Source organism: Pleuronectes platessa, chromosome 14 (genome assembly GCF_947347685.1).
Source record: "Pleuronectes platessa chromosome 14, fPlePla1.1, whole genome shotgun sequence".
Taxonomy (NCBI): Eukaryota; Metazoa; Chordata; class Actinopteri; order Pleuronectiformes; family Pleuronectidae; genus Pleuronectes; species Pleuronectes platessa.
The window spans coordinates 11586059-11598394 of NC_070639.1; the positions used below are offsets into that span (position 1 = coordinate 11586059).

A 12336-nucleotide genomic window follows, 5' to 3' on the forward strand; every position below is an offset into this window, starting at 1 on the left:
ACACCAGGTCATCAGCGTATGACACGGCTGACACAGAGGGACAAACACAGCCATTCACTCTCCAATTAACCTAACCCCCAATCTGCATGTCTTTGGACTGTGGGAGGAAGCCGGAGTGAAATCCTACAAGAGCCATGGAGAACATACAAGCTCCACACAGAAATCCCCCAAACCGAACTGGGATTCAAACTGGGAAACCGTCTTTCTGAGACCACCACACCAGTGTGCTACCATGGCAGAAATCAAAACAACTAAAAAGGGAACATTAAAGCAGAAGCTGGGTCCTCTAGCAAAACTGAAACATATAATAATATATAAACACCAATAATATGCCCGGATGTACCAGTACATAAAATGATGTTGTTATGACATTAGACATTAGAACATATTGAATCAAGATTTTAGTCATTTTTGCACTATAATATATATATACTGATGTTTAACACTACATCGGTATGAAAGGACTCTTTGTATCCACAGTAGAAACAGTTTCAAGGAAAATCCTTCACCGCCTACAAGAAAATTTGGACTTTCACCACTATAGCACCAACTCAGAGCCAGACGCTCCTTTCTCAGGTGTCTGAGGATGTAAGAAGAGCTGTAGTTAGAAAGATGTCAGGTATAAAAAAGAAACCAGCGGGGCGGCTGCTGAAGGTCAAATGGAATACAGCCCCAGAGCCTAGTTTAATATCAGTTCAGAGTGCTTGGTTGGTGATGTTAGGGGATATGTCATATGTCAGGGCAGATGAGGTATGAGTGTGCAGGTTGGCGGAGTCGTGCTGGATGTGGGTGAGTGGGTGGACGGGGGGGGGGGGGGGGCTGAGAGAGGGGAGCCCAATGCAAGTCAAGAGACTGGATTTATAGAGCAGCACAGTAAAGAGTCGTTTTATCACAGGCATGGAAGAAAAATAGAAGAATTAAAGATGTGTGAGTCCAGTGAAATAAACGAGAATACATGTAAATAGATAATAGCTGTTCTGAGATCAACAATATTCAACGGCAGCGTTAGTGCAGTGAACAATCAGATTAATGGTTCAGAAAACAAGATATTATGTAGAATTATGTTTTATTTTTTGGTTTCAGGGATTAATAAAGTGTCCCCGAGAACAGCGGTGATGGTGGAACTCTGTGGCAGCGGAGATTTAAATTTGCCATAGTGTGCTGTTATTTATGGGGCCGCTCCACAGAGGGAGCCGCCCTGGGACCTTTTTTGGGATCCTTGCGGAGGATAAGAAGTGTCGACCATGATGGCTGAGGATGTAGCCATCATCTATTTCACCCCCACCTTCTCCGGGGAGGTCGGGGGAAGAAGAAAAAAAAAAAACCCTGGGAGGCATGTTCTCGGACAGCCTGCTGTTAGGGTTTCTTGTACCCAGTGATGTTTTTCATGCCCCCATAAACTCACTCACATTCTCCTGCTGCAGCCTGTCCTCAGTCTTCCTCCTTCCACAGTTCTCGTCCTTGCTGTTCTTTTGTGCCTGCTCCTGCCCACCGCAGCGCCTCTGCGTCCCCGACATGAAAAGCCTCAGTGTTTTTTGAGGATTATCTATTCCATGTCAGAGTGTCTGTCGGCAATGTTCTGCCCTTGCAGCCCACAGTTCCCTGTTGTTCTGAAGAGACCTCTCGAAGCCTCATCTCGCCATCTCCTCGGCGTCGGCCGGTGCAGCTACACACGGCTGCAAGTGCAGTTTTGACTTAGTAGCAAGGCTCAAATACAGAGAATGCATATTAATGAGAGAGTGTGTGTTTCTCCTTTCGTATTCATTTACTTTCCATGACAATTTATACAAATATTTGAAAGACTTCAGACTAAACATTCTTTTTTTATGAAGGATAGTTGGCTCCCGTCTGACTTGGACCAGCTCTTGTTATGCTGCTATAGGCCTCGATTGCAGGGGGACACATGACACATGGACCTGCTCTCTCCTCCTCTTCCTCTTCATCAATACATGTTACTAACTTGACTTCTTCCCCGGGGTCCTTGTCCGTGCACAATCGTTTGCAGATCCAGGATCACAGCTACATGGACTGTCGATCGTGGATTGTGGATCGCAGAGGCATTCGATCTGATCGGGGATTACAACTACATCGATAGATTGTTTGGAAATACAATAGGCCTGCCCACATATACTACTGACTGCTGTCATAGCTGCTCCCTTCAACATTTTCTTTTGTGTAAATACCGTACAAAACACGGCTACACCTCTCATCTATGTTAGATGTGCTGTCCTTTCTCCTGAGTGTTGTCAGTTCTCATTTTGTTGATGTGCTCTGTCACATCTATCGCACTTCTGTCCGTCCTGGGAGAGGAATTCCTCATTTGCAGCTCCAGTCAAGGGTTAAGGGCAGGGGATGTCGCACCTTGTTAAGATCTCTGAGCCACATGGAGATTTGCGAAGATGAGCTTTGCATGTAAATGTTGATTTGAACGAAACAGTTACTAATAACAGAAGTCGCTCATTATTCCAGATTTGAGCTTCCTGTCCCAAAAGTATCATTACTGTTAGAAAACCCAATTCTTACTCCCTTGTTCCCCCATTGTTTTAGTGTTTTGATAAAATGAATATTCTCAGCAGTGAGAATTCAGTGACTTTGCAGGAACTGTTATGTTTATTAGATCAACCAAAACCATTGACTTAATCCATATTCCCATTCTGTAACCAATACAGAATAAATAGAACAAGAGCATGCAATGTATGTACATCCACGTCACAGAGTGCCACCCACAACCCACAGCATTGCCTCAAGGCATTCTGGGAGGCCACGGCCATCCACCCCCAACACGCTATCGTATTTTATTGCTTACTTGACTGAGGAGAATAGACGCTGTAAATCTCACACTGTTTTATAAAGTGTTTTCTAAAATATGACAGTAACAGCTTTCGGTGCTGTCACAGTAAACTGAAGCTCTCATGACTTATCACTTTCACACAAAGAAAATCCTCAAACAATGTGCTACACTGCAGTTGTGTAGCTGTGTGTTGTGTAACATGACCAACAAAAGCTTGTGAGCTCCCTGAAAGTGATGCTGCTTCCAGACAGAGACAGAAAGGTTCAAGGGGTGATGCCGATTGTTCTCATGCACGCTTTAGCTGGACCATCTTTAAAGGAGCGTACATCAGAACCACTACCCATCATCCTCTGTGGCCGGGCTCCAACTCCATTTGTGTATTTCTGACCTTGGAGCGCACGATTGTTAGTCATCATCATTTTTTTCCCCGGATATTTCTCATGCTGATTCCTCTTGTGTGTGTCTGTGTGTGTGTGAGTGTGTGTCTGTGTGTATGTGTGTGTGTGTGTGTGTGTGTGTGTGTGTGTGTGTGTGTGTGAGTGCTGCCGTCTTCTGCTCCCCAGTTGGTGAAGATCATGTTCAGTGTCATGGAAGACTTGGAGAGACGTTAAATGAGGCTCCTATCATGCATCGCCTGTGCGCCCTCGTGTTCCCTCTGCACAATGTGACGAGGGGTAAACATAAATGTCACAGTGCCCAGAGACGCAAACATCTCCGGATCCCAAAAGATAATTGGGACGTCAGCTATTTCTCTGCAGTATACTGTCCAGCCAGCTACATTCTTGTCTTACTTCAACAAACACGAATGCTAATGCGTTCAGTAAATAGGGGTGTGATGGCGAGGTTTAGCCGTTGCTGATGGTGCAGCCCGATATGCAACACAAATCTCTGGAGTCAGAGCAAACAGAAGCACAAATTAAACGCATGTAGCCTGAGTGAAGCCTTAATTCACTTTAATATGAGCCACAGGCGGTGTCCCCGATGTGCCCGCTCTCCTTCCATGTGAGCGGGAGCCAAATGGAGAGGTTGATGGATAAAGCTCCACGAGGACACGGCTATATTCAATGCTACTTGACATGGTTCCACACGAGCGCCACCACATCATATTGAGCAACACATGACAGGTCTGCCTCTTTTATTTTTTTCTACCTTTAACTCTGTCAGTAAACTCAATGTGTTTAATGCATGTAACGTGTGCTAACTGTCCAAACGCTGCCTCTGTGAGACACATGAATAATTCACTCTTAATTTCCCCCTGGTTTTTACATCCACAGGTGAGATATCACTCAGGAAGGAGGGATTAATAAACCAGGAGGTAAATATCACCCATTTCCTTCAGGATAACTTCTCTCTGCCGGCGCACTGCGGCTGGATCGATTGACATCACACTGTCATGGCACTGACCCAGCGTGTTCCTGTGCTGCATCGTGAAAATGGATGACACGGTTATGAAGGCGGTTCTGCACAGGCCAGATAGAGCTGCTGCTGCTGTCGCTCCGATGAGATGGGATCACTGTGACAGTTCAACAGGGGAGGGGGGTTCTGTCACCTTGATTTTAACAAAGTATTCGAGCAATGAAACTGAAACGACCTCTAACCTTTGACAGAGGAGATCAATTTGAAGATTTAAAAAAGGTCTTTTGTCGTGACTTGATTGGTCAGGAGGCAGAAGAAACTCAACAGCAGCTGGGTCCGTCTCTATTTAGGTTCAAAACTGAAGGGGACTGAGTCTTGGCAGTCACGGCCCTGATGCTCTGGAAGGACCGGCCCGAGGTGATTCAGCTGGCAGAGGCAGTGCCACCTTTTGAGCCCCTTCTTACAATGCACTTCATCCAAAAAGCCTTTTATGCTTTTATCTGAGTTGTGTGTTTATTGCCTTTGCCAAGGGGGGTTTCACTGTTGTTGTTGATTGTTAGTTAGCGGGTTTACACAGAAACTTATTTTTGGATTACCGGGAAACTTGGCTGAAGGATGCAGAGACGGATCAGGAGAGAACCCATTCGATTTTGGTGCAGATCTGGATCAGGGGCTGGATCTTTCTTGAACATTGTTTTTCAACATTATGCTTGATTTCCTAGATCATGGATCTTGATGGGAAAAAAAACAGCATCAGCAAAAAGAGTGTTTAGGGCACTGATATATGAATGTGTATTAAATAAGTTGTATCCAGTGACAGATCCAGGCTTTCTGAAAATGTGAGGCCATGAAGTCAAACATCCAAACACGATTCCTGATCCAGTGAAGTGCACATTTAAGTCATCCCCTGTTTTCTGTCAGCGCTGTAGCTTTGTCACACATTATTGAACATACATTTTTAAAATCAGTCTTTGCTCAAGCACATTTTCTACTTCAACGAAGTTTTGAAAATGAAAAATAAAAAATTTCATAATTATTGTTGAAGTGAGTAAGTGACTATCTTTTGTTTTGAGACTCTTTGACAGTAAAGGGACAGTTAAGGTGCCAATGAGTTTTCAGCTGGGGCCAGTGCCCCCCCTGGCCCGGCCCCTGGATCCGCCCCTGATTTCAATTTTCATTTCTGCCCTTTTTTTGCAACTATGTTTGTGATGAAGTATATAGTTTGTGTATATTAAGTTTATTAAGCTTACATTTGGTGGATTATTGTTTGCATTTCTGAATGTTTCCCTCCCTTCTGTTAGGTCGACTATTCTATTTCAAAAGCTCAAATAGATGAAGAGCTGTCTGATGTTGCTGAGATGGAAGCGGTTCCTGTCAGGTTGAAAACAAACAACTTGTTTTAAGTCTCTCTCTCTCTCTCTCTCTCTCTCTCTCTCTCTCTCTCTCTCTCTCTCTCTCTCTCTCTCTCTCTCTCTCTCTATCCCCCCTTGCTACCTCTCCTTGCAGGATTGACAGATTATGAAAAGCTGATGTAACTTGGCGTTCCGGTGAAGGGTTTGTTTTCGGAGTGAATAACATGATAAGCGGTCTGACAAGCCGTCTGAGCGCACGGAGGAGACGCGCCGGTGCCCGGTCAATTATTGATGTATGAGTTTAGTTTATTTTTATTTTTTTGTCATTTCATGTTTTCTGTGGGTAGGTCAACATCTTCTGGGGGGATTAGGGGAAGCACCTCCTCGGAGTGGCGATGCTCCAGTGGGCTGATTCATTTGTGCATGAAATGACTTGACGTCCTCTCACCACAGAGAGAAAGAGGGGGAGGGAGGGAGAGAGAGAGAGAGAGAGAGAGAGAGAGAGAGGGAAAGAGAGAGAGAGTATGTAACTTTGAGTTTCCAGGCATCTCCGTGTCTCCTCGGGCTCAGACGCGCACGGCGGTGTGAAGAGAGACGCATTTGGCAGTTATGGTCGATCAACGCTCCTTTCATCCTCTCAAGTGCATCGGAGACACACGACGGCCGCGCGCGAGGTGAACGGATCCTGTTTCCATTTTTGTAACGGATTAAAAAAAAGGAGAGAAAAGAGAAAGATGCGCCGCAAAACCTAACGAGCCCACATCTTCATCAATGCGCTTAAAGGTACGTATTCTCCATGAGGACTTTAATTACGCGTGCACGATCCCTGCAAACCTTACACGCATATGCAGCCTCACATGCAAAGCAGCCTTTAAATTGCATTTGTTTCTCTTCGTGTCCTCACAAGCAGACGCAACGTGGCTTCTCCCCCTCACAGCGGATTTAGACAATTGTTCAGTGTCTCGCTTTGACCTTGCTTTCTGCTCCATAGCTTCAAGGAGTTGCTTTCTATCTTTATTTTGTTTGAGCCATTTTACATCACGCAGCCGGAAAGTTACCTCTGGGCATAAAAACAAGGCAAATGAAGTCTTGACTCATGCAGGCATACACTGTGCGTAGACACTGCTTGTTGTGTGGAAGTTTTTGTGTTCCCATTGCATTCATTTGCTGATGTGTCTTTTATTTCTAGATGACATTGAGGATATACCTATAGCAGGGACTGTGAGCTCGGCCAACCCCCTCTTTGCAGGAAAATGCATCCCTGGATCTCGTATGTGTTGCTGAGTGCAGCGTCAGTGTGCACGGCTGACGTGATTGGCACTTATGGAGAGATGTGTCAAAGACTGTGTGCCTGCGAGGAGAGAGAGGGGATACTTACAGTGAGCTGCGAAAACAGAGGAATTGTGAGTCTGGCAGATCTAACCCCGGTGCACTTCCCCCAGTATCATCTGCTGCTCACAGGGAATCTGCTGAAGAAGCTGTCTGCCAATGATCTTGTCGAGTACAAGGGACTTACAATACTGCATCTGGGAAATAACGACATATCTGAGGTGGAAGCGGGAGCGTTCAACGGGCTTCCGGGATTAAAGCGCTTGCATCTGAACAACAACAAAATTGATGCCTTGAAGGAAGAGTTGTTCTTTGGCCTTGAAAGTTTGGAATATCTACAACTCGATTATAATTATATCACCCATGTGGCGCCCAACGCCTTCAGCCGGCTGCGGCATCTGGAGGTCCTGATTCTGAATGACAACTTGATATCCACTCTGCCGGTGAATAGTTTCCAGCACGTGCCGTTGACTCATTTGGACTTGAGGGGGAATCAGCTCAAAGTGCTCCCCTACTCGGGACTGCTGGAGCACATGAACGGCGTCGTGGAGCTACAGCTGGAGGAGAACCCCTGGAACTGCTCCTGCGAGCTGATCGCCCTCAAAACCTGGCTGGAGAGCATATCGTACATGGCTCTGGTCGGGGACGTCGTCTGCGAGTTCCCGTTCCGGCTCCACGGCAGGGATGTAGATGAGGTCTCAAAACAGGAGTTGTGCCCGAGGAGAGCCATCGCTGAATATGAGATGCCACCCCTGCCGCATTTGAGCAGCGATGCATACTTCAGGACCACGCCAAGTCTCGTTACAGCTTCCTTCACTTCATCTGGGATCGCGCGGTCCTCATCAAGACCCACCAAGGCCCCTCGACAATCTGGCAAATTAAAAGCGAGGCCCACGGCTCGCGTCCCGTCTAATAAGCCACAAAATTATGGACAAATCATTTCATATCAGACCAAATCCCCCGTGCCTTTAGACTGCCCGACTGCCTGCACCTGCAATCTTCAGATTTCAGACCTCGGCCTGAACGTGAACTGCCAGGAGAAAAAGATTGAGCATATATCGGACTTAAATCCCAAACCCTACAACCCCAAAAAGATGTATCTCACTGGGAATTACATCCCTGTCGTGCGTCGATCAGATTTCATTGAGTCGACTGGGTTAGATTTGCTTCATCTTGGCAACAATCGAATAGCTCGCATCCACGACAGAGCGTTTGGCGACCTGACACATCTGAGAAGACTTTACCTCAATGGGAATTTGATAGACCGTCTCAAAGCGGACATGTTTTACGGCTTGGAAACCTTACAGTTCCTATATTTAGAATACAACGTCATCAAAGAGGTTTCCCCCGACACCTTTCAGCACGTGCCCAAACTTCAGCTTCTGTTTCTCAGCAACAACCTCCTGAAAACGTTACCAGTGGGGACCTTCAAGGGCCTGACGCTAGCCAGGCTAAATCTTCGCAGCAACCACCTGCGCTACCTGCCGGTCAGCGGCGTGCTGGACCAGCTCACGGCGCTGGTGCAAGTCGACTTGTTTGAGAATCCCTGGGACTGCTCCTGCACCGTCCTGGAGCTGAAGATGTGGCTGGAGCAGCTCAGCACAGGCACGGTTTTGAACAATGTCATCTGTGGCTCGCCTAAGAAACTAGCCGGGGAGGATATGAGATACATTAAGACATCTAATTTCTGCCCTAATAACTCTGATACGCTTGCCTCCGCGATCCCCCCCTCGGAGGAGTCTTTCCCCGGAAGCACTATCACCATAGAAACCTCCCTGGACTCTGACACACAGTACAGCGCCATCCCTTTGTCTGTGATGATTCTTGCCCTCCTCCTCATGTTCATCGTGTCTGTGTTTGTGGCCGCGGGATTGTTCGTGACGATGAAAAAGAGACATCAGAAGAATGAGAATGAGCACAACAACTCCATGAACGCCTGCATCAGCTCTCTCAACATGGAGTACGGCCTTTACAAGAAGGCGTCCCTCCCCAAAGTCAGGACGTCCGCTGGCCACGTGTACGAGTACATCCCGCCTCCCACAGACACCTCACGCAGAACCTCCGCTCCCACGCCGACGGACAACAAATCGGTGGATGGATTTAGGGACTTTGATGAGTTGAGCGGCGCGTTTCTGGGCAACTCGGACGAGGAGGCAGTCAGTAATGTCATAAGCTCAGAATATAGTGCGGCGACTCCAGAGCCTCTTAACAAGCCATCCACCCCTCACCAAGACGGCCCGTGTTACTACAGAGACACACACGAGCCCGACAAGCACACGCGCTACAGCAATACGCTGCCATGCAGGCACACAGCGCACGCATCGAGTCAGTACACCTCAGACTTTGATGCGAGGCCCCAGTACATGCAGCCAGAGAGAATACAACAGACGATACTGTATTGCACAGCACCAAGTACTGGTTATGTGGAGCCCAACAGGAGCGAGTACTGGGAACTCAAAGCCAAGCTCCACATTGATCCTGATTACCTTGAGGTTCTCGAAAAGAGAACCACATTCACACAGTTCTGAGGAGACTCCACCCCCCCGACGGGCACCGTGGATGCATCAAGCAATGGACCTATTTCAATCAGGAAACCATGTTTAAAAAAGACTGACATAACTATTTTCTCACCTTTATTATGACCGAAACATTAACAGTATGCATTTCTGGGAATCTTGCTTTACCGAATTGATTGATAAGGGGGAACACTACTCAATTTCAAAGCTTTATCACACTCTGTTTTAACAGTTTGGTTCTAATTCATAAACAGAAACAAAGAAGAGAGCTTGCTCACTTATGCACCTTGCAATGTGCGTTGACATATTTTCTTCTATGATTCATAAAAAAAAACAGATTCACAAATACCAATGATCCAACCCATCATAAAACACATCCCGGAGCCGCTTCATTGACTTGGTGTGAGACCGAAGCTTTTACCAGTAAAATTAGCTGTATTTTAATGAAGCGTGTTCTCTTCCCAAAATAAACCAGGTTTGTGTTGCAAACACGTGCATGACTCCGAGCTCAGTTTTTTAGTTTTTTTCCTCCTCCAATTTATTCACGATGAAACTCACACATGAGACTAAAACAAATTAATTCTCCAAGTGAATCTATCTGTGACCGGAGCGTAGGCGGGAACAAGAGTCCTGTGTGCCCACGCGTCCTGTGACGACGCACTGAGCTCCAGTCATGTAGGTGTTTATTCTCACAGGACGCACAGCTCTGGGATCAGAACATTTCTAACCATGAGATCATGCAACATATTCTAATGCATTATCTCAAATCACAGCTTATGAGGCCAGTAAGTCTCTTGCGCTCTCGTGTTTGCAGATTTGGACAAGAATAATTAACGTGTGTGCTAAAAATAAACCGCAGCAACCTGCTGCTTATACCACAGGGTAATCTGTGAAAAACAGTGGTGTTCCCCTGTGAGCCTCCCTCCACATCTCCAGCACTTTTGGATTAAAGACACGCGTTGTATTGGTTTGAACCTCAGTATTTTATCTGTTCACGGAAATGTTGTTACTAAAAGATTATCCAAACAGAAGGAAAAATAAGCTTTAAATGTCACATATGTGTGCAAATGCATTTTCTGGCATTTTTACATGAGCACTCAGCCTGAAAACACACTTGCTGTCTATAATTCATGACGTATGATGAGAGTCTTCATTCATGCACCGACCAAATTACTACAGGAATCAGCTGATCAGCGTATGCAAACTTTGACACCTAAAAGACGACGTGAAAACACAATCCTGTGTTATATTAAACCCATTACTACATGCTCTCTTCATTAAGTCTGGGTACAGTGGCAATTGTCCTCCAGTTACAATGCATCTGATTACATTTACAATACAATAAGAGTCAAATACTCTCCACACTCCTCTGTTTGAGTTTTACAACTTTTAAATCGTGTATGAGCCTCAGGCTCATGTATACATATTTTAAATGACTGCATATTTTTATACAAACAAATGTGGATATTGGTTTTTTGGGGGGCTGTTCTTTCTTTTCTTTCCTTCTTTTTCTTCTGGAAAGAAAATGCACTATTGACTTCTACAGGTCAACAACGATGTCACTTTCTGAAATGCACGCCATGGTAACACGTGCATAGAGCCATAGAAGTAGGTTTGATAACTGCATCCAAACAAGTAACACATGGTATAAAGATAATGTTGCACTATGCATATATATATATAGAGAGAGAGAGATTATACTTAGACAATCCCACAGCTCATGCTTTTCTGAAACTTTCTATGATTTTGTACAAACTGCATTGCAATGAGAAACACGGCGTCATTACTCATCATTGTTTATCTCATCTTTTCTCCGTGTGCTGTGATTTGAAATCTGGCACTCTCTCTCTCTCTCTCTCTCTCTCTTTACGGAGGATTGATATGTGCTGCTACACATGGGGTGCGGGCGCTTTAGCTGTTGGACTGAAAAGCACAGAAAAAATAGCGGAAGCTGAATGAGTGGAGTCATGTTTATGCATGAACATGTCCAATGCTCCGCAGGAAAGTAAGCACATCATCCAGTCATAATGCAGTCTAACCAATTTCTGGGTCAATACTGTAAGCAGAGAAAATGTGACTTTCCCTGAGAGTTTAATACACGGCGTAAATTCACATCCCATGCAGTATAATGCACTGAGCCTGTCATCTTAACTCAGCTAATTAGTGGACATGGTGTATCTGGACCCTGTCAGCACGTCACCAAGTATTACACTGCAGCATTAGTCACGGTGTTTATCAAGGATACAGTCTTGGTTTGTTGCCTTTCACATTTCTCTGTCATTCTGTGATTATTTTGCCACTTGACCCGTCTCTGCCCTCTGGAAACTCCGCAGAACAAATCCAATGAAATCCACAAAGTGATTGCATGGTGGTGTGAACCTGCACGGGGGGGGTTTGTGGCGATGAAACGTGCTACGATTTGTTTTGTATCAATATGTCGCTGTGAAGTTAGTGGTGAAAACACTGTAAACCTGCAAACATGCGCAGACACATACACACCGTGGGTTTTTAAATTGTGAACAGTGGCTGGTTTTTGGATACTAGTCTGAACTCTGAAGTTTTGTAATGTAAATTTTGTACAACCAAACTAATGCAGTGTGCAAACAATAAAATGTACCTCCGCCCAGGCCCAACAGCCCCCTGAGATTCAATAAAGCTGCAGGATCCATGAATTATTCCCTGGTTAGTTGGACAAAATGAAAAAAAAAAATGAAAATAAGAACTCCTGGATTCCAAAATGTTCCTCCTTCCACCAAGTTTCGTGGAAATCCATTTTGTAGTTTTTGAGTAATCGTGTTCTCAAACAGACGGGGGTGAAAACATAACCTTCGAGGAGGAGGTAATAACAAATCTGTACAGGGCGAGTTATGTGTTGCCTTTGCAATCAGAGAAAAAATCCTTCTGAGAAGAATTTTAACATTTTATTTGTTGCAATTTTGTTAAGTTTACTGTGCAAACAGTACGCACTGTATATATAAGCAATTTGTATTTT

The 12336-nt window shown here is 45.3% G+C and overlaps 1 protein-coding gene across 1 annotated transcript; it reads left to right on the top strand.

Annotated features, from left to right (window-relative positions):
• Positions 1-6752: 6752 nt before the first annotated feature.
• On the top strand, positions 6753-9356 carry slitrk5b (SLIT and NTRK-like family, member 5b). The gene has a single exon (XM_053440192.1). The coding sequence runs from the start codon at positions 6753-6755 to the stop codon at positions 9354-9356; it is 2604 nt and encodes an 867-aa protein (XP_053296167.1).
• Positions 9357-12336: the final 2980 nt, after the last annotated feature.

Bases quoted from the DNA above. Each gene is read 5' to 3' on its own strand.
- slitrk5b (XM_053440192.1), top strand. From the start codon at position 6,753: ATGCATCCCTGGATCTCGTATGTGTTGCTGAGTGCAGCGTCAGTGTGC.